The sequence below is a fragment of the Zingiber officinale genome, chromosome 7A, assembly GCF_018446385.1.
Source record: "Zingiber officinale cultivar Zhangliang chromosome 7A, Zo_v1.1, whole genome shotgun sequence".
In the NCBI taxonomy this organism is placed as follows: Eukaryota; Viridiplantae; Streptophyta; class Magnoliopsida; order Zingiberales; family Zingiberaceae; genus Zingiber; species Zingiber officinale.
The window spans coordinates 102,400,916-102,428,788 of NC_055998.1; the positions used below are offsets into that span (position 1 = coordinate 102,400,916).

Here is a 27,873-nt window from a genome sequence, read left to right on the forward strand (position 1 = left end):
CCCCACCTAGTGGGATAAGACTTGGTTATTGTATACTAAAACATACAATTAATTTTTCATGCATCGAAAACCTTACTAAAAGTTATGATAAAAGAATTAAAGGTGTTTAGACATGAATATTAAACAAAAATACTACACATACGGATGTTATTTTAGCGACTATTGCCACACACCCTCACGCACCTTCCCAAACCTACGCCCCCGGTTGACCGAATCCTCTTCATCGAACCCTTCTTCGTACAAACCCCTTCTGACGCAGCCATCTACCCTCCTTCCTCCCCTTGACTCCAGTCCCTTATTCCTTGACCTGGCAACACTCCCCAAGGCAGTCGCTCAACCCCCTCCAGCATCCCCAAGGCAGCAGTAGATTTTTAAAATTTTCAACATTAAAATTCCAGCCAAAAGTCGATAGAACTTCAGTCAAAACAATGAAACCCTCCCTAACACCAGTCCATTTTTCCTCAACATAGCAGCACCCCCTCTCAGCCCTTAACCCCTTCCAGCATCCCCAAGGCAGCAACAGATTCTGAAATTTCCATCATCAAAATTCCAGCCAAAAGTCGATAGAACTTCCGTCAAAAACAGCGCGCAACCCTCCTCCCTTGACACCAACCTTTTTCCTTCGACATAACAACACCTCCTCGACTCCTCAGACCTCCTTCCAACGTCCCCATGGCAGGAGCAAATCTCGAAAATTCCAGCATCAACATTTTCCAATCAAAAAGTCGTTAGAACTTCATCAAATCGTCGTAACAATTGAAAAATGTATTCGTTAACAATAAAACATGTATCAAACATTAAAACATACATAATATGATCCATATAGTGTAGAAAATGATGTTAGAAATCTTGTCTTAGAGTTTTGTAGGCGAAAAGATATTGAGCATGACTTAGGAGAATGACGTGAAGCGATCTGACATCGTTCTTCTGCAATTTCCCCTAGAGTTGCTAAGGGTAGGAGGGAAGAGGAAGGAGTGACGGTAATAATATGAGGGGGAAAAAATCTTCTCAATGAAATATATTTAAAAGGGTAGGGAAGGTTAGTTGGCTAGCTAATTGGGTCGGGTCCATTAATTCATTACTTAACATATTAGTTATTCAGACCCCTTTTATATATATATATATATATATATATATATATGACGACCTTAAAATCAATTAAATAACATAAAATTATTTTTTTAAAATTTTATTATTGGCACTACATTGGTATTCATGGTTGTAAGCGTCTTCTAAGGTGTATTATGATAATCTATGTTATCATTAGTTCATGAAGGCAATTCTGCTACTTGCACAATACTACAAGTGAGACAATCATGGTTTAAAATCTCGTGATAAAGGTAATACATTTCAGCTCGCCGGCGAACCGACACAGGTATGCCTCTGGTGCCGCTGCGCCTCGAGGCCCCGCATCCACGTCTCACGTGTATGGCGACGCGTCCGGACGCGTCGCTAGAGCGCATCTGGACTTGTAGTGTGAGCCTGGCGATGCATCCCACAAGCCCAACAATGCGTTTGGACTCTCGTCGAGCAAGCCGATGATGTGTCCTGACACGTCGTGCGAACGTGTCCGGACTCGTCACGCGAGCCCGACAGCGCATCAAGACCCATCGCATGTGGCTGACAACATGTTCGGACCCTCTAATAATTGTTATTTAGAGAAATCATTTAATGGTGCTGATACTTCTCCCACGCTGTCTCCCACAAGAAATGTTGACTTCTATAAACGACGCTAAAATATTCCAGTTAGGAATAGGAGAGATGGTCAAGGCGGTTAAAAATCCACGCATCAAGATCCACAATTCGAATCAACACAAGAACAAGGGGAGATCCCTTAGAAGTCAACACTAAGTGAGGAGGGAGCCAAGGCGTACCTCTGTTAGTCCACTCCGATTCACAAGTTAGGCTAGAGAATAAGAATAAAAACGGAGAAATAATGCACAAAGTGAAAAAGAGGAGAGCAGGAGAGGAGAAATCCTATGTTTTTATGCTGCAACCTCTACCTTATATATTATTGAAGAGGCGACCTCTATAGACGTCCCTTCCCTTGATATAAAGGAGCACTTATGAACCATTTAAAGAGTAGATTTGCTCTCTTTAATCGGCGCCATAACTGATAAAGTAAATAGCGTAGTTCTAATTACTTGTTTGTGAAGGTTTGTGACGGTTTTGCCACGGTCTTCAAGTAACTGCCGTTGAAAAGGTACAGTTCTTGCGACGGTTTTGGTGATGAAAGGGCGCTCAGTAACCGTTTAATATAAGATATCCACTACCAAGTACTTCACGTTTTTCTTTCTTCAAACGTTGCCGAGTCCTTCTCATCATTCTTGTACATACTGTTGAACTATTCCATGACTTGGACTATCTGAGTTGAATCCTTGCCGAGTCATCTCATAACTCGGCCTAACTTGGTCGAATCCCTACTGAGTTATATTTCGATTGGCCAAGTTCCTAAAATGACTCGATGACTCTTGGTGAAGACAGCGGTTTGACGTGGCTTTAAGTTTGACTTTGACTTTGACTTTGACCTAATCCAACTTGACTATACTTTGACGTAAACTAGGTAAACTATACACCATGTGGACCTCTTAACCTATCTCCTTATCATTCGCCTTCTTTCTTAGTCTAGTTAAAGGAGACATACATAGCTAGACAATTAGTACAACAACCGTATTAGAATATATCGTATCCAAAACCTAACCCGTTAATGACTTGCAAACTTAAAATATTTTTCATTCATTTGAATTTGTAAAAAATCTTGGAGACCCTTGAGTTTTACCTCCCGCATCGCGCTCTTTGTCTTCCTCACTAGGCACGTTGTTAGGGTTTGAATTTCATCCTTTATCCTTCTTCTAAGCAACATATTGTAAGTGTCTTCCTCTATTTCACTTTGCTCATATTCTTATGGAGTCTTTGTTATGGTTTGAGAACACCCCAACTATCTATACTGAAATCGAAACTCTGCTCTTCGTGCTAAATTTCATATTCCTATAGACCAACAAATACACATTCCTTCTCCTCAATGCTTGCATTAACCTCCCGAACGGTTTGTCACCTTTTTCCTTGGACAACTAGCAGGGGGGCTACGTTTCCCTTTCCGAATTGTTTCACTGCACCTTTATAATCATAATCTTTAAGGTAGAACAAGCACCAAGAAGATCAAAAAACTGCTTGGCCTTGAGAAATTCTTGTATCTTATGCTCCCATTGTTCGGCTTTAGAGTTTTGATATTTAACTGTGATAAACGCTTGAGAAACACATATTGATTGACCAAAAGACTGCAATACCAGATAATACCGTTTGATGAACTAAAATTAAATAGAAGACAAAGTAAAATAGGAACACTCACTTTCATTGTAGAATCTGCCATAAACTCTATGAGTTCTGCTGCATTGTATTTTTTAGCCGCCTCCAATTTAGCTAAGTAAAGAGGATCTTTTTCATTAATCAAACAGGGAACAAAATCAAAGGACATTGGATGATGAAGATGAGAGGTCTCGCTTGCTACAAACGACAATGTAGGCTTATGTATAGAAGTTTCTTCGGTAGTTATTTTTGGTAGGGGAGAAGTAGCTATCGCCTTAGATAGAGGAAATGCAACCGGAGGAATTGATGAAGCAGATACACTTGCTGTTAAAACTATTTTGGAGGACTAACTCTTCTGGGGAGTTGTTGAAGACCGACGACTATAAAAGTTATATTCAATCCCTACACTTGCAACTCTTTTGAGGGAGCCAAGTCCACAAGATTTAGCTTCCAAAGTAGCAAGATGCGCTAACGATTTGAGAATTGAAAGTTATATTCAATCCCTATACTTGAAAACCATAGTCGGAGGGAGCTGTTGAAGTCTTCCTCTAATAGTTTGGTCTCCATCAATCCCCATACAACAATCTGGCGACTGTGAAGGAGGAGGTGTTAGACCTTGTTTGTTTTAGGGTCTTTTAGAAGCCCCTAACTTTCCAGCTAGCGATTTTCATGTTTTGTTGTGGACACGCATGTCCACCATCGTCCTATTGCCTCCTTCCATTCCGTGGCCATATTTTGCGCACCCCGGTGCTGCACATTCTCCTATGCACTAAGCCATGCATTGTCTTCGCTCTTCTGTGCATTAGTGTGAGGGTTGCCTTCACTTTCTGCACCATCTTGTATATTCATTGAGCCACTGTCCCCACTCCATGTGCCACTGCCACCGCTCTCGGCTCCGCTGCCTCCGCACCATGGGCAATTATCTTGTGTGGACTGAGTCGCTGCCTCCCCCTTGGTGTGCCATTGCCTCCACTCTCTGCTCCAGCTTACTTGGGCGGCAAGACGCTGCCACCGCTCTGTGTTGTTGCCCCCACTCTTCGCATCCACTCGCTTAGACGGTGAGCTATTGGTTCTGCTTTGTGCTCCACTCTGCTCCAGTCTAGCGCCACTCTGCACCATTTTGCTTGGATGGCACCACTTCGCTCTGCTCTAGCATGTCTCCATACTCTGTGCACGACCGCTGTACTGCTAGCACCGCTCTCTGCACGTGGCTCATGATCCTGTGGCCCGCGGTGCTACACAATGTACTATTTTTGGCTCCACCCTCGCGCGGCCGCTGCACTCTGCTGTCTACGTGATCTTGACACCGACCACCCTGTGTGGGCTGACCTATGACCTTTGGTTCTTTTGCACAACCCAATAGTTCTCCTTAGAGTGATCAATACGTCGACAACCTTCGTAAAATTTTGACATTGACTCAAACTTTACTTCCAATTGGTGGTTGGGCTTGAGGTTCAATTGGTGGTTTAGCATGAGGTGGCGCCATTCCGTTCTGTTGGACATCCTGCCGTGGGTTTATACGAACAATCTGTCCAAAAGCATTAGGTGTGGAGTTGAGTTGTGTCGTTTCCTCTGCATCTGTAGCTTCTCCAGTTTGTTGGCCATCCACATCATCTTTAGTGGTCTATTCAGCAAGTTGTACTTTAACTTTGTTTAGTCATTTGCGGTGCCAAGTGTTTTTTGTGTTGGGTGTCTCTATGCGTGTTTTAAAATTTTATTTCGCAAAATAAGCAGCAGAAACATAATAATAAACTAAATTATCATAGCACGCACATCACACATAGAAGATGCATATATGTGTTGACATAATCACAGAATTAAATTGCATAAATAAATTATACCTCTTGGATGACGCGAAGAGGAAATGACATCAACTAGCAACCTTTTGATAGATTGCCTCTACTCGTGTCCATCCTGAGATCTTCGCGAGACGACTTCATTAAGTCATGTGTTGTGTCTTTGTTTCGATACTAGTAGACGGAGGGAGACAAAGCCATCCGAAAGAGGACCCACTGTTCGATTCGGTATCTGGTGGCACAAGGCAACCTGACGATACCAAACGAATTGAACGGAGAAGAAGAAGCTGATGTTTGGAGGTTGGAAAGCTCGCTGCTGGCGAGGGACAGCAAGCCTAGTGGTGTTAGAGTTTCGACAACAACATTTGCTCGCCAGAACAGTAGCCTAAGCTAGCGGAAGGGGCTGCCGGTAGCTGGAATAACGACGTGCGACTGCTGTCCACTCCGGAGGTCGATGACTAGCTAGCGGAGGAAAGAGTGGCCGGAGGAGGTCTCCGACGATAGTGGCAGAACCCTTGATGGGCGGCGGCGGTATAACAGTTGTTGCTGTTCGGTGGTTGGGTGAAGGACTGCTGGCGGTGGCAGTGGCATTGGCTACAGGGAGGCGACGACGGCGCAAAGGAGAACTTTTCTCCTTGGTGGTCGGTGGCGCGCGCGAAGAGGAGAGGGGGAGAAGAGGGGGATCAAAACCTAAGTTTAATCCAAGTTGTTATGTTTCTCTTCTAGTCGGATCTATTTATAGATCTCCTAATGGATTTGAATTCAAACCCGTATTCGTTAACTTAAAATTCAAACAATTAGCCTTAAGTTTGGTTCAAGACCAAACTATGTTGATTCAAGACCAAACTATGTTGGTTCAAACCAAACCACCTTAGTTCAATAACCAACCCTTCTTTAATTAAAACCAAACCAATTTGGTTCATAAATAAATCAAAGAGGACCCAATTTGTCTTTAAAAAAAGTGGCCCATCCACGCTTCTGTTCTGACAAAATATCTTCCATATTTGTCCTTCGTTTGGTCCAATCAGACTCAATCTCTCTCGATCTAAGAATCTAATTCTCAAACTCGTTTTATGCCTTTCGGATAAACTCGTAATACGTGTGACCTTATAAGTCTCCGATTATTTTGTCCATTTATAATTAACCATTAATTACGAATAGATCATGAGTGACATTAACAGTATATTATGACTTCCAATTGATCGAAATCATAATTGATTTTAGAACCACTTTTAAACTATAGTTATTCTTATACCTACTTGGTTCAGAACATGGTTTATATATCATTCCCCACTAGGTTGACTACGTCACACCTAGCTCATTATATTTCCTTGTTCTGCAAATTCACTCAAACACTTGTCCAAGAAGACCATCCTCTTGACGTATTTTCTACTTTGACCAAAGACTTACGAGTAATAATCCTAACAAGTGGTCATAGGATATACGTTTCTTTATTTAAGGAGTGATGAATCTTTTGTGGGTTATTCAAACATCTTCGGGCATCTTAACTTATATCCAATAATCCCAGAGCCACACTTCTAAGGAGATGCTTGCTTAAGATGTCAAAGCATAAGTCTTCATGACCGAGATGACTTGAATATCTCAAGTCGAAGGAATCTTGCACTAGAGCTGCAATGAGATCTTCATAGACGTGTATAGAATCACATGAAGTCTCATAGCAGGTCATATCTAATGAACTCGTTACCTTTAACCAACATCCATATGTTAACTCTCAGCATCTCCAATGTTCCAACCAGTAAGGTTGACTGCTTGGATAAATCAAGAAGTCTAACATATGTTAGTTTCATCAATTCATTGACTAGGAAATATTTTAATATGTATATAATGATACATGAAGAGATACCCACTAATTGTGATCCGATCACAATTTCTATCATACTATGCATTGTATTGTGGACTTCATTAATTGAGTTTAAGATCCAATCAAATACATGGAGCATGTGTTGGATCGAGATCGTGCTAGAGAGGGGGGGGGTGAATAGCGCTCGTAGCTAATTCGTTTACGATTTAAAACTTTATCAAAGAAATGCAACGGAATAAAATAAGAGACAATCACATAGAGACACAGGGTATTTACTTGGTTCGGAGCTTATGGCGACTCCTACTCCAAGGCCCACGCTCGTTGAGCGTTTACATTGGGCAACAACTGTAATATCGTAAAAGATTTACAAATGAAGTACAATTAATAGCAAATAAATATACCGATGACAAAAGAAATGGCAGAAATAAAACTCCAGGTTGTCGGCGTCAAGTTGTAGCTTCGTCGGAACTTCTCGTTAATAGCCGGTTGCAGAAAGGTCGCTTGGAATTTGATGTTCTTGCTGCTGCCTCAAGACCTGCTTAAATACTTCGTTGAGGGTGCCTCCAATGCCCCATGGAGGCGCCTCCAACCCGAAGATTTATCCCGCAATCCTCGCTGTCGATGAGCTCTCGCCGCTGCCTCTTATCCGCCTGAGGGCGCCTCCAATGCCCCATGGAGGCGCCTCCAAGAAGCAGTTCAAGGCGCCTCCAAGCTCCATGAGGTGCCTCCAGCTCCTCTGTGCAGACAACTCATCTTTGCACCCGAGGCGCGTCCAGGCTCCATGGAGGCGCCTCGGACATTGTTCATCCGAGGCTTAGCTTGTTCCTTTTGTAGCTGCAAGGCACGTTAGTCCCAAAACAACAACATACCCTGTAAGACAAAGTTAGAACAGATATAAACATGATAAATCAAGTGATCGACAGTCATCAGACTGTCCGGGTCTGACTTCGGATTTCCGACCAGAAACCCTAGGTCGACCTGACGCCTACTGTTCCCTTTGCGGGGAACGCGTCCTCACCTACTCCCCTTAGGAGAGATTACCTGATGCCAATCCGATCCTCCAGACCGACTGGACTTTCTGCCTAGGGTTACCACCCCCTAGGACCTAGGGTTACCGCCCCCTAGGGTTTTTCTCTACCTAAGGTTACCTCCCCCTAGGACCTAATGTTACCTCCCCTTAGGGTTTTTCTCCACCTAAGGTTACCACCCCTTAGGGTTTTCCTTCACCTAGGGTTACCACCCCCTAGAACCTAGGGTTACTACCCCCTAGGGTTTTTCTTCACCTAGGTTACCACCCCTAGGACCTAGGGTTACCACCCCTAAGGTTTTCACCTGCCTAATCGCAGTTAGGACTTTCCTGAAATCTCATTTAAGCACGTTAGATAATAAGGAATCTTAACTTTGAATCCCTTTGCTATTATCAAAACCTAGGTTCGATCGTCGGATGCTTCTCGTACCAACAATCTCCCCCTTTTTGATTATGGCAACAAAAATTCAAAGTTAAGAAAATAATGCCATAAAAAGATAAGCATGAAAAGACAAGCATAAAATTAAGTGTAGAGCTAAATTAAGTGCAGAGCTCCCCCTTAGTAAAAAACTTAAGTATAAAGACTCCCCCTTAACAAAACCTCCCCTTGAATTAAAAAAAAATTCAAAAATTTCTATTCTTAAATTTTCTTACACTTTCTTTGAATTTTCTTATACTCTCCCCCTTTGTCATAAATCAAAAATAAATGAAAGAGTAAAGGATAAGTTGAGTATAAGCCTTAGCTTGTTTTGAGAATTAATAATTTTTTTCCATAACAATTTTAAGAAGATAGATGAAAAGTTTAGCTTGAAAAAAAACTTTTAAATAGAGGGAAAAACTTTGATAAACACTTAGCTTTTTAGAACTGATTTTCTTGTAAAACTTTTTAGCTAAGTGAAATTTGAAGATTCATTACATGTGTAAAGGGAAAAATTCTGAGAAGGATTAAGTTTGAAACATACGTTAGCTAAGAAAAATTATTTTTGACTTTGAAAAGTAATTTAGCTAATTTTGGAGTAGTTTTGAAAAATTACTTAGTAAATTTTGACAGGCTTTTGAAGAAATACTTAGTAAAGTTTGATAAGCTTTTGAAGAAAAACTTAGTTAAATTCGAAAAAAGCCTTTTTGAAAAACTACTTGGCTAAATTTTGAAAAACAACTTGGCTTTAAAAAGATATTGATAAAAGCTTAGTTAAGATAATAAACAGTTTAAAGCTTAATTAAAAAATTTATTTTTCTGGATAAAAATAATTGGATTTGCTTTAACTTTTCAAAGAGTTTAACTGTTAAAAAAACTTGGCTTGACTCCACTCACTCTCCCTTAATTAATGCTAAAATAAATCCCTAGGGTCCTAGAGTCCAAGCATGTAATAAAAACATAATTGATATTTTATATTTTTCTAATTTTCTATCTCACCCATTTTAGGTTATCAAGTATGTTTAACTTATGAGTAAGTGTGAGATCCTTATTTTAAAGTGATATTGAAAATAAGTTTGAGTATGACTTTTAAATGAGTAAAACATTTAAAATTTTGAAAATTGAGTTTGAAATTAAATTTCATAGGATTTGAAAATTAGTTATGATTTAAAAATTAATAATCATTAGTTTTTTTATTTTTTAAATAATTATGATAACAAATCAGATTTTGAGATAATTTTAAATTGATTTTCAAATGGATTTTTCAAAGGGATTTTTAAAATAATTTTTTAAATGATTTTCAAAGGATTTTAAAATAAATTTTTTTAAAATGATTTTTAAAATAATTTTTAAATGAATTTTTTAAATAAGTTTTTAAAGAATTTTAAAATAAGTTTTTAAAAGAATTTTAAAATAAGTTTTTAAAGGAATTTGATTTTGAATTATTAATTTAATTTAATTTTGAATTATTAATTTAATTTAATTTGATTTTGATCCTTAGTCATCTCACCCGATCTAAATTTTAAATCAGGGAATCCTATAATTTTGTGAGATGAATTGAGTTTAATTATAGGGTTTGGTTTAACTTTGTGTTAGATTTAGGTTTAGCTTTGGGCTCAACAAATAGGCATTCTCTGGATAAACTTCTCGGTTATGGTGAGTCACTTGGACATCATTATAAGCATGGATCAGTTTAAATAATTCTTTTTTAATCCAACTATCGAGTTCAACCGACTATTAAATACCATCTAATTCTTTGACCAATCTACTAAAATTTATTAAATGACCGATCTAGTCCAAAATTTCCTAACGACTATCATAATAAATTTCAAAATTATCCATAACCAACCGTAACTGAGATTCATTACCCCGGGATCAGTTTAAATACCCTTGAGAGCCTCCCCCTATATTGTTGATAATTTTATTTAAATTTATAAATTAGATTTGAGTTATATTTAAATTAAGTTTAGTAAATAAAATGTACTGGATTATAGCTTGGTTTGTAGTGTTTAAGTTTTACTTTAGACTTATAACCTAAGTCTAGATTTTGTTGATTAGTTAAATTATTAATAATCTTTTCTAACTTATCTATTTTATCTTTTAAGATATTACTTTGTTTCTCTAATTTTCTCAACGTTAATTTCTTATGTTTATTAAATAATTTTAAATTATTCTTATTTAGATTCGAGTTAACTCTATTTATTGTATTGTTAGCATGCATATCCAATTTTAAAGAAAAATTTATACTAGAGCAAGCAGGATTATTTAGAGTACTGACATGTGTTGAAAAGATTGGATTTTCATATAATGTAAATTTATTTACCTTGATTTCTCTCCTTAGATTATTGGGTCTTCTTTTTGGGCATTGTCTTTTGCAGTGACTCATTCGTTTGCACTTAGAGCATTTAATGTGCTTCTTCCCTTTCCTGATCGTTTTCTCCTTCTCCTCCAATTGAGCCGACCGAATCTTATGAGTAGGGCACTCATTTCTATAGTGCCCTCTCTCCCTACACTTAAAACAAGTTATGTGAAATTTAAAATTTGAATTTATAATTTTACCTTTAGGATCCATGATAGGATTCTCCCCCTTAACTGTTGCCATTTTAAATTCTGACTCAGATTTAGATATCTCGTCTTTTGGCCATCAGTGCTATGAAATTGGTATGCTCTGATTCTTCCGAGTCTGGTTCGGAGGTTGACTCTGGGATTCAAATTCAGATTCGGACTCAGGTTCTATTTGATCTTCTGGCTCTGAAGGGATCTCATAAAGCTTGAATAATTTCTCCCAAAGCTCCTTAGCATTGTTGAGCTGTCCAACTCGATCAAGATCTGAATTTGTTAGTCCACATAGGATAATACAAGTTGCTTTTGCATTTGCCTCGAATGTCCTTATTGTTTGTGCACCTTCTTCAGTGGGGAGAATAAATCCAATATGGACTATAGTCCATATTTCTGCTTCGGTCTTCAGTTGATGCTCCACTTGGTCTTTCCAGTATCTGAAATTCTCGTCGAACAGAAGTGGTAGGCATGTGGAGCTGTACCCATCTTCGTAGACCATTAAGAAGGAATCTCGCAAAATAAAAACAATAAAACTTGTTCCAAGACTTGGTCTTGGATTAGTAGTGCGGGAAAAAGATAGAAATAGGAATTCATGAATTTCGAGAAAAAACAATAAAATATTATAAAAAATATTAAAAAATATTATATCAAATTTTGCTAAATGCGATATTTTATCAATACTAATGAGCGGTGAAGAGATGAGAATGAATTTTTCGAAAACAATTTTGGAGGGAAAAAACGAAAAGCGTAAGGTTTTATTTTTACCCTAAACGAACGAGAAAGCGACAAAAAAAAAATGCTCGAACGGTAGTTGTACTAATTCAGAGCAACCTGCTCTGATACCAATTGTTGGATCGAGATCCCGCTAGAGGGGGGTGAATAGCGCTCGTAGCTAATTCGTTTACGATTTAAAACTCTATCAAAGAAACGTAGCGGAATAAAATAAAAGACAACCACAGAGAGGCACAGGGTATTTACTTGGTTCGGAGCCTGTGGCGACTCTTACTCCAAGGCCCACGCTCGTTGAGTGTTTACATTGGGCAACAACTATAATATCGTAAAAGATTTACAAATGAAGTAAAGGAGAATTCACTAAAAAATTTAATCAATGTTCTTTGCCTTTTGTCTGTCCACCCATCTGCCATCAAACTACAACCATACTTTGCTCATTCTATTTCACACGACTTAATGTAATCATTAATCACATTATCAACAGTCTTTTTTAGAAAAGGAAACCGCACCTCATGATAACTAGGTCCTTTTAGACCTACACCATATTGGCCAACCAAGTTCAATATCCTTTTGAAGCTTGAATAGTTAACGACATTAAAAGGAATTGCCGCATCATACATCCACTCAATTATAGCCATACAAGTTTTTTCCCCCAATTTTTTCTTGTATGCCATTTATCATAGTTTGCCTCTCTTTACCCTTTCTACTTTCAACATTTTTTTGCACATTAGGAGCAAAATACGTATCCATTGGACCTATTTGTCTTGGCCTTTTTTGCATATTCACTGATCTAGAACTTGTACTTGTACTTATAGGCGGTACAACTTTAGCTCCAATATCATCCATATCAATATCATCACCAAGAGGGTCTACATCCTCAAAGTCTAATGTCGCAAGTTTAGAAAGATTGCTTTTCTCTGCCTTTTTCTTCATGAAATTTTTTATTTCTTCACGTACATGAGGCGGACATTTCTTGCAAGTCGTAGTATTTCGAAACCCTCCAACAAGATGTTGTTTTGCACGATATATACCTCCTTTTGTAACTTTTTGACAAAAGTTACAAATCAAATTATTTTTGTTATTCGGATTAACTCTTTGAAAATAATTCCATGCCGGATCTTTTGATATATATGTTGGAGTATCACTACTACCTTCCATGATAATTGAACAAGAAAATAACCTAAAAAATTAAAAACAAAATAAAAAAAAAATTAATGAATTAATGGAATGGTAAACTACTGTACCTAGTATCAACAATAATAGAAAAGTACTGTACCACTGGTACCAGCAATAGAAGAATAGGAAAATAAACAGAAAAACAAGGACAACATCACAGGCTTGATTATGCAAAAAGGGAGAGAAAATATTTGCGCATCACATTACCAGCAAACACATTGTTTTAATTGGCTAAAATTATCAGCAAACAGGGACAGCATCACAGTTTTCACGGCAGCAGCAGTTTTTTACAGTCCCAGCAACAGAAAACAAAAAAACAAAAAGAAAACAGCAAAAAAAAAAAAAAGAAACGGGACAGCATCACAGCAGCAGCAGTTTTGCCTTCAACGGGAAGGGAAAAAACAAAAAAGAAAACAGAGGAAGAAGATATAACAGAGAGAAGAAATGAAAGTGATGAAAAAACATTGAAAATTTGAAATATTGAACAGTGAAAACGATGAAAAGAAGAAGAAGAAAAAAAAAAGAAAAAACAGAAAAAGAAGAGAAGGAGCGAAGAAGCGAAGCGAAGAAGCGAAGAAGATTACAAAAGAAGAAGATGAAGTGAAGAATAGGCAAACAAAAAAAAAGATGGAAAAAACGCATACCCGGGCAGCGACGGAAGTAACTCAGTAGCGGCGGCGGCAGTGGAGGATGGCGCGACTCTTCTGCAAGGTTTCTTCTTCTCCTTCCATTATTTTCTTCTTCCCTTTTCTTCTCTGTGCCCTAATTCCAAACCAAATTAGGTTTGAAATGTTTTTTTGGTTAGAAATCGTGAACGGGAAGGATCGCGCGATGCGCTTCGATCGCGCCTTCTGTGAGGCGCGAAAGCGCCCTAGGCGCGCGCTTGGCGAACAGTGCCCGCCTCGCGCTATAGAAGGCGTTTTTCTTAGCGCCTTGTGCGCCTGACGCCTCAGGTGCGCCTTTAACAACCTAGCCGAGGCGCCTCGGACACTGTTCATCCGAGGCTTAGCTTGTTCCTTTTGTACCTGCAAGACACGTTAGTCCCAAAATAACAACATACCCTGCAAGACAAAGTTAGAACAGATATAAACATGATAAATCAAATGATCGATAGTGATTAGATTGTCCGGGTCTGACTTCGGATTTCCGACCGAAAACCCTAGGTCGACCCGACGCCTACTGTTCCCCTGCGGGAAACACGTCCTCACCTACTCCCCTCAGGAGAGATTACCTGATGCTAGTCCGGTCCTCCAGACCGACTGGACTTTCTGCCTAGGATTACCACCCCCTAGGACCTAGGGTTATCGCTCTCTAGGGTTTTTCTCCACCTAGGGTTACCTTCCCCTAGGACCTAAGATTAACCTCTTAGGGTTTTCCTCCACCTAGGGTTACCACCCCCTAGGACCTAGGGTTACCGCCCCTGTCACGCTCCGGGGGAGTCTCTGTTCGAAGAAATTTCGCCAGCATCTCCCCTGTGCGGCTGACAATCTGAACCATTTCTACAGACACAATATACCTCAGCCACAGGCGGCTGGAATATACACACAACCACGCAGTTTATATGCAGCCTACTCGGCTGATACAATAAAAACACAACCACGCAGTTATATGTAAATCTAACAGCCCACTCGGCTGTATCAAAACCAAACACAGCGGAAATACAATGGACAACACATACAAACTAAAAACGAAGACTGCTAGCCGACTAGGCTTACACCACATAACAAAACAACACTCTAGAAACAAAATCAAAACACAAAGTTAAATACATTGATACATAAAACAAATAAAACATAAATGGAAACGATAAGTCTTCTGATGTGACATGGGAACCGGCAGGCAGGATACTCCAAGCGACTCCATAAGCAACCTGGTACCTGAAAAAGATAGTGTCCACGGGGGGTGAGTTCAACAACTCAGCAGATACCTAGTTGATATGTATAGTAAACTATAACAAATAGTAATAGCTATGGAGTACAGTCTCCTGGACAAAAGCTGGAAGATGCACAATAGAAAAGGCTGAAGAGAACTGTACTCACCAGGGTTTCCTATCGTAATAGTCGCCGATCGAGAGTATCATAAACTCAGATGCATGTCAAATATACGATCCATCCAAACGCAGATATAAGAAACATAATCGTGAATGATAAACGCGATGATGCCAATGTCACGGTCACCCCGACGCTCAGCCATCTCACACACGATGGTGAGACCGAGTGGGTAGGGCGACAACTGTGCACTCTGTCATTGCTCCCGATGAGTGACCGAGTGGACGGACGGAGTACACCTATCCTCCTACCCCAAATCATAAGTGGGGAGCGAATGCCTCATCTCTTGACACGACGACGGAGAGGGATCCCTGCATACCACGCCGCAAATACACTACCCACGAACGCCCCATGGAACACCACCGAGCAAATCGACGTATCATCACACACGCTACCCACGAGCGGACCAATGAGCAATCGAGGATAAATCGGCGATGCTCAACAATAATGGAGCAGACTATCGCGCAGCATGCAATCATGCGAATGGTGCATGACACTAAGCATGGCAAAATCCTGAACAGCATAGCAATATCCATATATATATATAATGTGTACCATAGGATAATGAACCAAATCAAAGGTACATAGATCAGATAAGGTATAAAAACCTAGATCCTGAACATAATAAACACATGGTTGTGTCACTACCCCTATAAGCATGTATAATCAGGTAGGTACTAACATGAAGTGCATAATAAGTAAACAAAACAAGCATGTAACAGGTATCGGGTAGTAACCAACCGAAGCAAAGACGAACATAATCATTACTAAAGGTTATAACCTACTAAACATATCAACATGACATTATAAGTCAAGGTACCCGTCTCAAATAGTAGGTCCAATCCAGTCAAATCCAACGTCGAGATGCTCGTCTCGAATCAGAGTCCTGTAATACATGGTATCCAGATTTAGCTAATTACATATAAATAAATTAGCTAAATCAAATCCTCGAGAAGCTAACATAAATCCAGATCCAATTATAAACCCTAATTGGATCATCTAACTCCTCAATTGATTCTAACTAATCCAGTCGAATTAGGACTTGCAATAAGCAAAATCAATCATAGCTTCTTATCCAATTTAGCCCTAATTCAACACATATATCAAATCCTTATGCCTTACCTCAAATCACAGCCTTGTTCTAGTTGCTGGAACAATGGAAGCTGCTGGTTGGAGTTGCTGTCGGAATAAGGGGCTGTCGGCTGCTGCAACGAGTGGCTGCCGGAATAGGGTAGCTGCTGGAAACCAAAAAGTACCTTGCGTTTCACTGTCCAGATCAAAAGATCAAGAAACCAACCAAGAAATCTTTCCACCACTACAATCCAGCAACAAAAATATAATTTCCCTTACCTCTTCGATCACAGCTAGGACACGGTAACAACAAAAACGGAACCACAGTGAAGAAAAGTGTGCAGGCAGTAGTGCGAGGGGAGAAAAATCTCGCCACTGAAGGGCTAGTGAACCGGTGCTAGGGCTGAGGAGGAACGACGTTAGTGTGTTCCCGATCTCAACAGCGAAGACAAATAGAGAAGGCGTCTGCGAGTTGCGGCGCCGTCGGGGAAGACAAAACAGTGGCCGGAGAGGGCAGCGGCAGTGGCCTCGGTGCTGCTTCGTGCGGCGACAGCGGCGGAGCGACGCGATGGAAAAAGGTGACGGCTAGGGTGGAAGGCGGTTAGGGCACAGGGAAGGGGGCCGCGCTAGGGCACGTTGCTAGCCACCATCAACGTCGGCGATCAGTTGGGGAAGAAGAAGAAGACAATCGCGAGGAGGAAAATCTGCCGGTGGTCGTGCGATGTCGTCGGGGAGGAGCGTCGCATGCGGCGCCGGTTAGGAGCAGTTAGGGCATGGAGAAGATGAAGAGGAGGGGAAGGAGATAAGGAATCGAGAGAAGTAAGGGATCGGTGCCAATGAGGGCTAAGGCACGCGACATCAGGTGAGGGGAGAAGAAAAAGAAAAACAAAAAGAAAAACAAAAATCAAACTTTTCCTCGAATAAATAGGGTAGCCTAAACAGGCTTTTCCGGGGTCCAATTTTTATCCCCGTAACCTACACCATACGGTCTCTGAAAAATTCCCAGAAAATTTCTAAAAATTTCGGAAAATTCCCTTATGGTGACTTGCCCATTTTCGGTATTTTACAACCCCTTAGGGTTTTCCTCCACCTAGGGTTACCACCCACTAGAACCTAGGGTTACCACGCCTTAGGGTATTTACCTGCCTAATCGCAGTTAGGACTTTCCTGAAATCTCATTTAAGCACGTTAGATAATAAGGAATCTTAACTTTGAATCCCTTTGCTATTATCAAAACGTAGGTTCGATCGTCGGATGCTTCCCGCACTAACAGCATGTATACTCAAATAGTGAATTTATTTATCTAATAAATAGTACATTATCTAAGGTGATTATCTTAGGGTACCTCTCAAATATAATACTCTATCCGCTAGATCAACCTCCAGCTGGGTCTGTCCAATGCCAACATCAGCTTGTTGCTGCCTAGCAGGTGGTGGACTACCATCTATGGCCTGTGATTGGCCACTGCTGTCTCCTATCATATTGCCTTCTGAACTTGGCCATGCCTTGCCCTGAAGCAGAAAGGGGTAGTGTGGGCATCAGGGAGCAGTCTGTGCACTCACCAAAATTGGAAATGCTGACCAAGAAAAGAAGCTTCTGCCCTGTACCTTCCCCCTTGCAGCTTCTTACCAAATACCAACTCTTTTGTCTTTTGTGAGGGTCCTCCCCTCCTTGCTCCTTGCTCCGATGATTGTCGGAAAAAGATTTGGCAGAAAGTGATTTGGATGCTGAAACTCTACACTAGTGCTGCAAAGTGCTTGCACCATGCCACAACTTGTCCCGTGCGCACAAAGCTCCATGCTTTGCTCCTCTGCTCAGCTATCTCCGGCACCTCTATTGCACTAGTCTATCAAAACGCCTCTCCTTGCTGAACTGCATGCTACAGCACTCCTAAGAAGACAACATCGCATGCAACACCGTGCTACTTTGGTGTAGTAGTGTAGCGCTGCCACTCCTTGCTCTTGTGAAGGTTGTTGCAGCTCTGTCGATGCAGCTCCTCACTCTTCCGCGCTAGCCCAGTGGCTAGTCGTTGTAGCTCTATCGGTGTAGCTCCTCTTCTGCACTACGGCGACTCGGTTGGCCGGTGGACAGCGAGGCTTGGATTCAGCCCCTCTTCTCTAGTTTCTAGAGAGAAGGCAGCGCTTCTCTCTTCATTGAAAAATGTGCTTCCGCTACCTCAATATGCCATTCGGTTTTGTGTTATAATGCCAAAATGTGATAATAAAGGTACCAAGGAGAGGAAGGAATTAAGGAGTAGTAGAAAAGGTAGAAAACTAAAGGTGAAGGGAATCAAGAGGCAAAACCTAACTTAGTTGGATTGCCACGCGAAAGCCGATGCAAAAGATCGTGTGTTTTAGGTAGGGGTGTCAATTCGGGTGGGTCGGGTCGGGTTGGGTCGGGTTGAGTTTTTTTTTTTTTTTTTTAACCCAACCCGAACCCGACCCGAACCCGAGTTCAACCCAAAAGACCTAAACCCGAACCCGACCAACCCGATCAACCCGAACCCAACCCATATAACCCGAAAATTCGATTCAAAACGACTATTTTCCCTATAATTCTTCACTTTTATCTCAATACTCCATCATTATCATACAAATATACATAAAAATATCTAAATTTTTAAAATAAAATTTGATTTAACCCCCAAAAAACCCACAAAACCCTATATTTAAGCCAACCCGGGTCAACCCGGGTCAACCCGAACCCGACCCGACCCAACCCGAAAATTTTTTACTCTCCAACCCTCCAACCCGAACCCGACCCGAACCCGAAAATGCCCAACCGGAACCTGATTTTTTTCGGGTCGACTCGGGTTGGGTCGTCGGGTCGGGTTCATTTTTGACACCCCTAGTTTTAGGTAAACTTCATACTGTGCCATGGTATGGATTTTTCACATGCCTTTGGAGAAGCCTTCGGTTGCTCGTTGATCATGGAAGCTTGGTAGTAGTTTTGTTGTATTGAGCTGTTATGCATGTTGGTTGATAGGTAGAATGAAATATTTCACCTTTGTCAATCGATATGAAACTAATTGTAAATCATGCTATAATATAAGGTCATGAGTTATGCATCTCACAACCACCCATGAAGACTTTGCTATTGCCCCATAATCATTTACTGCCTTAGACCATGTCTCTAACTAAACCAACCTATTATATTGGGGAGGATACTTGTAAGTGTAATTTCTTACATCTATTTTCTTGTTATAGTTCTTAGGCTTCCTGTCTTCTTGCCATCATGTGCTAGCTATTTCGAAGTTATGGAAAAGGATCAGAGACTAGCAAGAGGTGTCTATATATAGACGGATGATGCGAGTCTTCGGGTGATATTATTGAGAGTGTAAGGTGTTAACAAAGGTCTGCCTTCTAGCCTTGTGATGCAGGAACATAAGAGTCATTTTAGTTTTTTTATTATTTTTGTTGAGTTTGGTATTTAAGGTGTTTTTGATCATTTCTGTCTTTTATATTTTTAAATTTTTTAAGTCCGTTTAAGGTATTTTGGATTTTTATTATGTTTAGAATTTTTCCTTTCTTTTAGGATTTCTTTCTTTTCTTTGTGTCTTAGGGTTTGGAGTTTATATAGATAATTATTTGAGGTTAATGTAGGGAAGTTTTTTATCAATAAGAATTTACGACTACGCTGGTTCTTTCCAAACGTCGAGTTTGGTTGCCTAATATTTTGCAAAATCAATAGGGTTTAGAAGATCACTTTCAGTATTCGTGCGCGAATCAATGGAACTGATTGTTATCCGCTGCAGCCAAGTTGATCTTGTGGAACCATGCCATCAAGAAAGCAACAACACGTCGACTACGCTTTTAATCGTGATATGGAGCAGCGGATTTGAGAGATGTTGATAGTCGGTTTGACCGGTTTAAAGAGAGGATGGAAGCGATGTTTGAAAATCAAAATAGAAGAAATCCGGTTTAATGCAAAAACAATCACCGACAAATTCAGAAGAGGAAGAGGATGTTCTTGATGACGTGGAAGGATATTTTATATATAAGGAAGGTGTGGATGATAAGATTGAAATATTCGGTGATCTAATTTATGATCATGATTCCGAGGACGAAGGCGATCCCAAGGAGGGCGGACCTCAACGGTAGCAGGGAAGCATCAGAAGGCATGGTAGCAAGCGTGGTGCAGATCACGTTCTTTGACGTGGTGACGATGGTGTTGAACCGGTCCGATGAAAGGTTTGTGCTGCTGGAGTTCTTGAAGCGAACTCCAGGCTCACTGTCTGATGGCTTCACTGATAAGCAGACTAACAAACATATTGTGAATATCTATCAAACTCAACCTAGTATTTTTGTTGCAGCGGATGCCTCCAACTTGGTGGCATCTATGGTGCAAAATAACATAGACTTTATTAGTCGAACACACACTTGCCCCAAAGAATAGCATTTGACGGTGACATGAATTGTACCACAGTTCCTACTGAAAACTCCAACGATTATGTTGGATTTTTGGAGGCTGATCAAGTGTTACCAGACAAGATCGGAGCACCTACAATCCAAAGTTTTCAAAAGGCTGGTCTTCTTTACAGAGATCACCCTTTGCAGCTTTCTTACAAGGGGATGAAGGTCCATTTTGGTGTCAACCCAAAATTCACAGATTATGCTGGCCAGTCAAAACCAAGTATTGTGGTGGATGCCCCTTGTAACTTATGCAAATTTTTTGATATCTACGACCAAGTTGCTCAAGCATCATCAAAGAATTATGGAAGCAACAGCGACTTGTGCTAAAGAGGCTTGGCCACTCAAACACCTTTACTATTCGTCTGCACACCCCCACTTTGGTAAAAGGTGATGGAGTCATTTACTCCATTGAGATGTACCACAAAGACCCTTCAGGGAACATGCAGAAGCTTTTTTCAGCAAACCCGATGTTGCTGAGCTTGAGTCAATATTTGTGCCAGGAATTACAGTTGATGCTTATTTCGCTATAGACATGTACGATTTCTAACAAAATGCAATCATTTTGGCTTTATCATCTCCGGATCAGTTTGATGAGGACAAACATACAATAGACCAAGAGTATCAACACTTGGAGTTTAATATTGGAGATGTTGTTTGGACAGTTTTAACTAAGAATCGATTTACCGTTGAAGAGTGCACTAAATTTTTAGCTCTAAAGATTGATCCTGTCGAGATTGTTGAGAAGATAAACCACAATGCCTATCGTTTGAAGTGACTTAGTCATATTTGCACCGCCGATGTTTTTAATATAAAGCATTAGATTTCTTTTCATGGTGATTCTTCTTTTCACGATACTAGCAATTTGAGGGTGAATTTTCTCCACCCTATAGAGAATAATGTGGAAATAAAAGAGTAATTTTAGTCTTTTATTTTCTTTTGTCGAATTTGAAATTTAGGGTATTTTTGATAATTTGTCTTTTATATTTTTTGATTTTTGAGTCTATTTAGGGTATTTTAGATTTTTAGTTTGTTTGGAATTTTTCTTTTCTGTCAAAATTTTTTTCCTTTCTCTATGTCTTAGAATTTGGAGTCTATATAAACAATTATTTGGGATTGATGTAGGGAAGTTTTTGATTAAAAGGAATTTATGACCACGCCGTTTCTTTTGAAACGTCGAGTTTGGTTGCCTATCTCTTAGCATTATGATGAATTAACAGAGTTTAGAAGATCACTTCCAGTATTCGTACGCGAATCAGCAGAACTGATAGTTATCGGCTACATCACCTTGTCTTCCATGATTCATTATGTTTGGTGAGCGAGGAATAGCAATTTCTTTGGAGAGGATATTGAGAAGACCTTCAAGACTGTGCAAACTCATGAATACCAGTCTTTGGGAGTATACTTTGATTTGATGTGTCAGACATAAGTAGCTCCCTAGGTTGTGGGATGGCAGATGATGGTGATTGAGCTTGTTTAATTCTGGTTGTACCCCTTTATCTTTGAATTTTATATATTTTTATTTTTCCAAAAAAAAAGAAGGGACTATTATAGTGTAAATTAACCCTAATAACCTTCCCCCATTGCTGTTATAGTATGAATAATTAAGGTTCCATGCATTCTTATCATTTATGGGTTCTCACACTTGTGTAATTAAATTGGGTAAATTAAACAATGTTGTTGAATGGAAGAGACTTCACGCCCGTTGGTCCCACATGGACATGTGCCTGTTCATTATATCAATATAAATTGGTTCCTTTCTTAACAACTTGAGCTTGTGAGATAGAGCTGGAGATCTAGGGTTCAAATCCTGTCTATATCAAATAAAAAATAGATGCATATCGTTTGAGTCTTTGTGGGTATGAGAGAGCATGATGAAAGTAGGACGTTGCACGTCTATTGGTCTCACACAGACAAATATGTTGGTCCATTATATAAATTGGTTGTCTAGTCATCCTGTTATGTTATTTTAGATATTGATTAGTCAGTTTTATCTGCAAAATTTGCTTCCTCAACAACTTTTGCAGGGTCCTTACTTGCAACTTCAAAGAACTCATATGCAGAGAGTGTTGGGTGATGATAATGTCTTGTTAGTAAAATTTGCTGAGGAAATGAATATTGGAAAAGGATCTCATGCTTTCCAGGGATATGAGTCAATATACCACAAGGTTGCTCAAGAGGGAATTCTTGTGGGATTACGACGCTATCAGTTTTTTGGTAAGCTTCTAAAATTTATTCTTTTTGGTCTTGCTTTGTCCAAAGGTTTTGGTCTAAAGATCATTGCCCTCTTTGACAAGTTGGTTGGTTGCGTCATCAGTTTGGTCTAAAGATCATTGCGTCTTTGACGAGTTGGTTGGTTGTATGCTCAGTTTTTCATTTGCACATATAATCGGACTTTTTTTGTCCAGAACATTATAGATTTAAGATGGCAGAAACACACTATTTTCATTTTTATCTCTGTTAAGGGTACTCCCTTTATTCACTTGAACTTTATTGAGGATCAGACTTGAATTTTCTTAGACTGGGGTATTTTCTCAAGTTCTATGTTAATGGAGCACTTTTTGGCCTTCTGATCTATTGAAGGCTGGAAGTTTATCTCTCTGCCTGTTTTCCCCCTTTAATTCCATATATCATTTCTTGAAGCTATGTTCAGATTGGCCTTTGCTATGCTGCCTTGAAAAAGTTTTCTATCTGCACAACTCTCTAATCATTGCATCTGTATTAGTTTTAGCTTTATTGTGCAATTACTTGTCGATGAAGTCTCATGCATTTGGTTTACATAGTGTTGTATAAAATTTGTTAGGTCTTGTTAGAGCTCTTATTTTGTCTCAGGAACATTTTTGGCTCCTTTGCTTAATTTCAATTTTCTAGGGAAGGCTTCTTAAATTTCAGATGAAACAACTTGTTAGGATTTTTTGAGAAGGATGAAATATGATATCTTTCCTATTGTTATTTTAAAATAGGCTTACAACTTGCATTTATAGCCTTTAGGGTTAACTAATTCTATTTAAGAGATAAGATGACCATAAGAGATGAGAACTTTACAGCCTTTAGTGGTAACCACTCCAAACATGAAATTAGGCTGACTATAAGAGATGAGAACTTTACCTTTCTTTGGTTGTCCTCTCCAAACACCACCACCATTAAAAGGGTTGCTAGCACTAATGGGGATAGAAAAAGTGGAAGAAGAAGAAGAAAGATGTTTCGCTCCTTGGGAGGAGAAGACTTGCACCCTAGAGAAGTGGAAGAGGGAGAAGTTAGCTAGAGAGGTTTTGGCCAGTATGAATAGATGACCCAACTTAAGATAATCTTAACCTCCACCAAATGCAAATCCCATTTGAATGTGGTTTGACATTCGTTCAACTGAAACTCTCAATTTATCCTCTAAATTGGCCTAAACTTGGGCCAAATGAGTTATCTGCAAATGTTGAAATGAGATTTTGGATTCATATTAATAGAAATAGTAGCAAATGTTGTTGCTGTTACTAATGTTGCTAGAATTCTTGTAACTTAAAAATTTCCCAGCTGAAGATAGTTCTAACCTCCACTCAATGCAAATCCCATTTGAATGTGGTTTGACTTTCATTCAACTAGAAAATCCTATATATGTTGTAAATTGGCCAAAACTTGAATCAAATAAAACTAACTTAACATCCTTTATGTAGACCTCAACCCTTTTAATTCCCTATGATCTATTTGTTAAATCAACACTTTATCTCGCTTGCCTGCCGATGTTATTTAAATCCAATCTTCTTGGAGCTGGCTGCAAAATGTTGAAATGAGATTTTGGATTCACAGAAATACTCATAGTAGCAGATTTGTTGCCTTTACTAATGTTGCTAGAATGACTCTTCTAATTGCAAGTATTATTTTCTTGATTTTGCTATTACTCTAACCAATGCTACACTGTCCTAACATGTTTAGAAGCTTTTCATTACACCCAAAACTTTATACCGCGTTGAGTTTTTAATCATTCATTTTCCTTGTAGGTTTTGATTAATTTATTAGCCTCACGTTCTGCTAATAAAATGTTTCCTGTTGTTGCTTTCAGTTTCTGAATAAACCAACATGCTCCTTGCTATAAAAATATATCTATGGACTTTAAATATATTATTTTATTGATCTTGCATCACATGACTTGATTATTTCTAGTTTACAAAGATGGTGGCAAGGAGAAGAAAAAAAGCTCCATTAGTTCCCCCGTGAAATGTTATTTTGTTCGCATGGAATCAAATTGGATAGCTGATCAGGAAAAACCTTATATACTATCAGACAAGTTCATACATGAGTCCAGAGCTGTTTTTATGCATGTACATACAGTTTCAAGTTTGTCAAAATATATGGCCAGGTTTAGCTTCTAAAATTTGCTTATTTTGTATGGTGTGTAAATATGTTATCTAGTTTGAATTTTGTGTATTATTTTGGTGTTAATGATAATTTTTTGTATGTGCCATGTGGAATTTATCAATGCAGATTTTCTTTGATCTTGTCCAAAACGATGAAGTTAGATATTGATCTTGCGTCAGTTCATGTTGAAATGATTGACGACATAGTATGCGTGGTACTATACCTTCTGACTTTGGGATTCATTAAACTTTTGTTCATTTTGATTGGTTCTGAATTTTATCTATGTGGACATTGTATCTTCTAGGATGATGATGGGAACATCTCCTATGATGAAAATGGTGAGCCACTGATCCACACTGATGGAACTGGGTTTATTTCAGAAGATATAGCTTTGAAATGTCCCCATCATATCTTTAAGGGGAAATGCTCGACACCAATGAGTAACCAGGTGTGCCCTTTCAGCTTCATAGCTCCATACATCAACCCAAAGTATGCCCTTGTGTTGATTACTACTTTTCTGTGCCTTTAGAATAAGTGTGGTTTACCTTGTATGTTGTAGGGGTTTATAATAAACAGATCTGTCATATTCTTTCTCTTTCACTCAAAAGAATGTGTGAGTTTCTGAATCATCAAAATTCTGTGCTGCACCTTTCTCCAGGACCTAAAATGTGAATATTTGGTGTGGAATATGGTGGTATCATTGATCTCTTGTGCTCTGATGAATATTTGAGCGGTTGATTTATAGAAATCGTGCATTGTTTAAATTATCAACCATTAACCAAATATATGTTTAGTGTTTCTATTCTGACAGGAATAAGAATTACCTATTTTGTTATTAATCTGTCTCTGAAACTTCTACTTTTCTTTAGTTCTTGGATGGATCTGAAATTGCAGAGGAACCTCTCAACATTACAAAGTCGCTTACTTCAGAAGCGGTATGCCAGTGAATCTACTGCAAATCCTATTTTAATATCCTTTGATAAAAAAATAAATGGCTTAGTTTTCCATTGAATATCAGCCTCTGCTTATCCAGTTCCGTTTGTTTAACAAAGGAGCAGCATTTAAGGGAACCCTACTATTGAATAAACTGGTATGCTAACTTTATCTAGATGTTATGCCAGAACTGTTACACCTCAAACTTTTTGGACACAGTTGTATCTTAATGCCTCATCTAGCATACTCAAAGTGTAACTTGGCCTATGATAAAATTACAGAATCTGAAGAGCTCATGGAGATGGAACAATATGGGCCCCGTAATGCACCTTATAGAAATATTTTTATACTATTGGTTTGAGGAGGTTCATGTAGGCATAGGTCACTAGACTAGGTGACAAACATGGTAGAGGCTCCCTCTATTGACCTGTTCAATAGGTCTTGAAAGGATGATTTAAGTACAATTGTGGTTAGACTGAAATTTTACTCCATGGTGTAGAATTATTATTTTTATTCACGGTTATAGTTGATTGGTTATCTTATCTTGTTATTTTTGTGTAGCTTCCTCCGAGAACTATACAAGTAAGACCTTCTATGAGGAAAGTTAAATCAGATGCAAGTTTTTCTTATATTCAGTCTTGCAACTCCTTGGAGATTGTTGCAACAAGGTATACATGGAATTTCTTTGACTGGCAAATAATAGAGATGTTGGCAATTATGTTAACTTTGATCTTGGTTATTGTGGTGGAAATTTCATCACTTTTTTTTTATTGTGATATAGTTGCCATTGCTCATAGGTTTGTTAAGTCAGAAGATTCATTCTTTCTTTTCTTGTTTATTATTTTTTTAACTTTTTACTCTAAAGTCTATTTATTGGGTTCTTTATTTAATATTGAAATCCTCAAAGCTTATCTTGCATCTGAAGTACATATTTTGCTGTGCATCTACACAAGATTACTAATAAGAGATGCATTCCATCCAACAGTACATGGTTTGTTGCCTTTAAATTCCAAGAAATCAAAATTTACTTGTATTCTTTTAGACATTTGATACAATGCATGATAGATCTATGTGCTTTAGTTGACAATATCACACGAGAATAGAATATATAGGAATGGAAAATGCATTATCGAATGCATAGAATATTTGAATGAAAGTTATTTAATGAAAGTTATTTTTTTTTTATAATTTGGTCTAATTAGACATGATAAATTGCTATGAGTCGCAATCTCCCTGATGATAGGATAAGCTTGAATGTGCTTAATATCAAGTATCAACTACAATATATCTACACTTGTGTCATAGCAGAACATAATAAAATAAGAGATATCTCCATAAATAATCACGAAGTTCCTGAAGATCTAGCTCTGCCAGCTCGGGCCAACTCGATGATCTTCTTGGAAGTTGGAGGTAAATAAGAAAGTTGTTGGAATAACTGCTGAGTTTAATAATCATGACATAATTGAACAAAGTACAGATTTTTATTTGTGCAACTTGCCACACTGTACCCATACAAGTTTTTGCTAGATAACTTCTCAATCAACCCGTCAATGATTCCTTGAGTCTCCAATCCCTCAGTTGATTAATGCAATGACTGTATAATGTTAAATAGATAAGAATGATTGCACCATTCAACCATATAAGTATGCTATTGATATAATGCCTATGAGTATGTCATTAGGTTTTTACCTAAGTCCACAATCATCATATCAGTCAAGGAGATATAGCCTCATGATAATCCCTTAGGCTAAAGGCCTTAGACTAGCTATCATTGCGTGGTTGAGATGTCTGGCATGGCATCTTTGTCTAATTGACTTATAATATCTGACTAATAAACATCTCAATATGAAGATGCATTGCATTTACCATTTCAAAGAATAATATGATAGTGAAGCATAATGAACTTAGCACATCACTCTATCTATATTGATATCATAATCTAATGACATCATAATAATAATTTGAACACAATATAAACAGCATGATCAAGGGATAATTAGTGTTCAAAAGGTAAGTGTAGAGAGCATCATACACGAAAAAGAAGATATATAACGGTTGCAATCAGTTCAACATATATATATTGAATGAGACTCTAATGTAATGTTATAGAAATAAAGATATAACCTAGTTTAAGACATACCTTTTTAAGATTAAACTCTAATTTTATGATCAAATCAATTATTTAGGTTGAATTAATCATTTTTATGTTTTTTAATTTTAGTTAATGAG

At 38.8% G+C, this 27,873-nt stretch overlaps 1 protein-coding gene across 4 annotated transcripts in view; it reads left to right on the plus strand.

Moving 5' to 3' along the window:
• Positions 1 to 27,873, plus strand: part of LOC122001922 (probable RNA-dependent RNA polymerase 5) — a 119,792-nt gene that overhangs the window by 51,679 nt on the left and 40,240 nt on the right. For 3 of the 4 annotated variants that reach the window (XM_042556913.1, XM_042556917.1, XM_042556916.1), the window contains exons 6-12: positions 22,392 to 22,581; positions 24,517 to 24,712; positions 24,838 to 24,925; positions 25,016 to 25,159; positions 25,581 to 25,646; positions 25,730 to 25,801; positions 26,206 to 26,312. In XM_042556913.1, coding sequence (XP_042412847.1) covers positions 22,392 to 22,581; positions 24,517 to 24,712; positions 24,838 to 24,925; positions 25,016 to 25,159; positions 25,581 to 25,646; positions 25,730 to 25,801; positions 26,206 to 26,312 — 863 coding nt within the window. The remainder of the gene's footprint in view (positions 1 to 22,391; positions 22,582 to 24,516; positions 24,713 to 24,837; positions 24,926 to 25,015; positions 25,160 to 25,580; positions 25,647 to 25,729; positions 25,802 to 26,205; positions 26,313 to 27,873) is intronic. The other variant, XM_042556914.1, reaches the window with a different exon arrangement.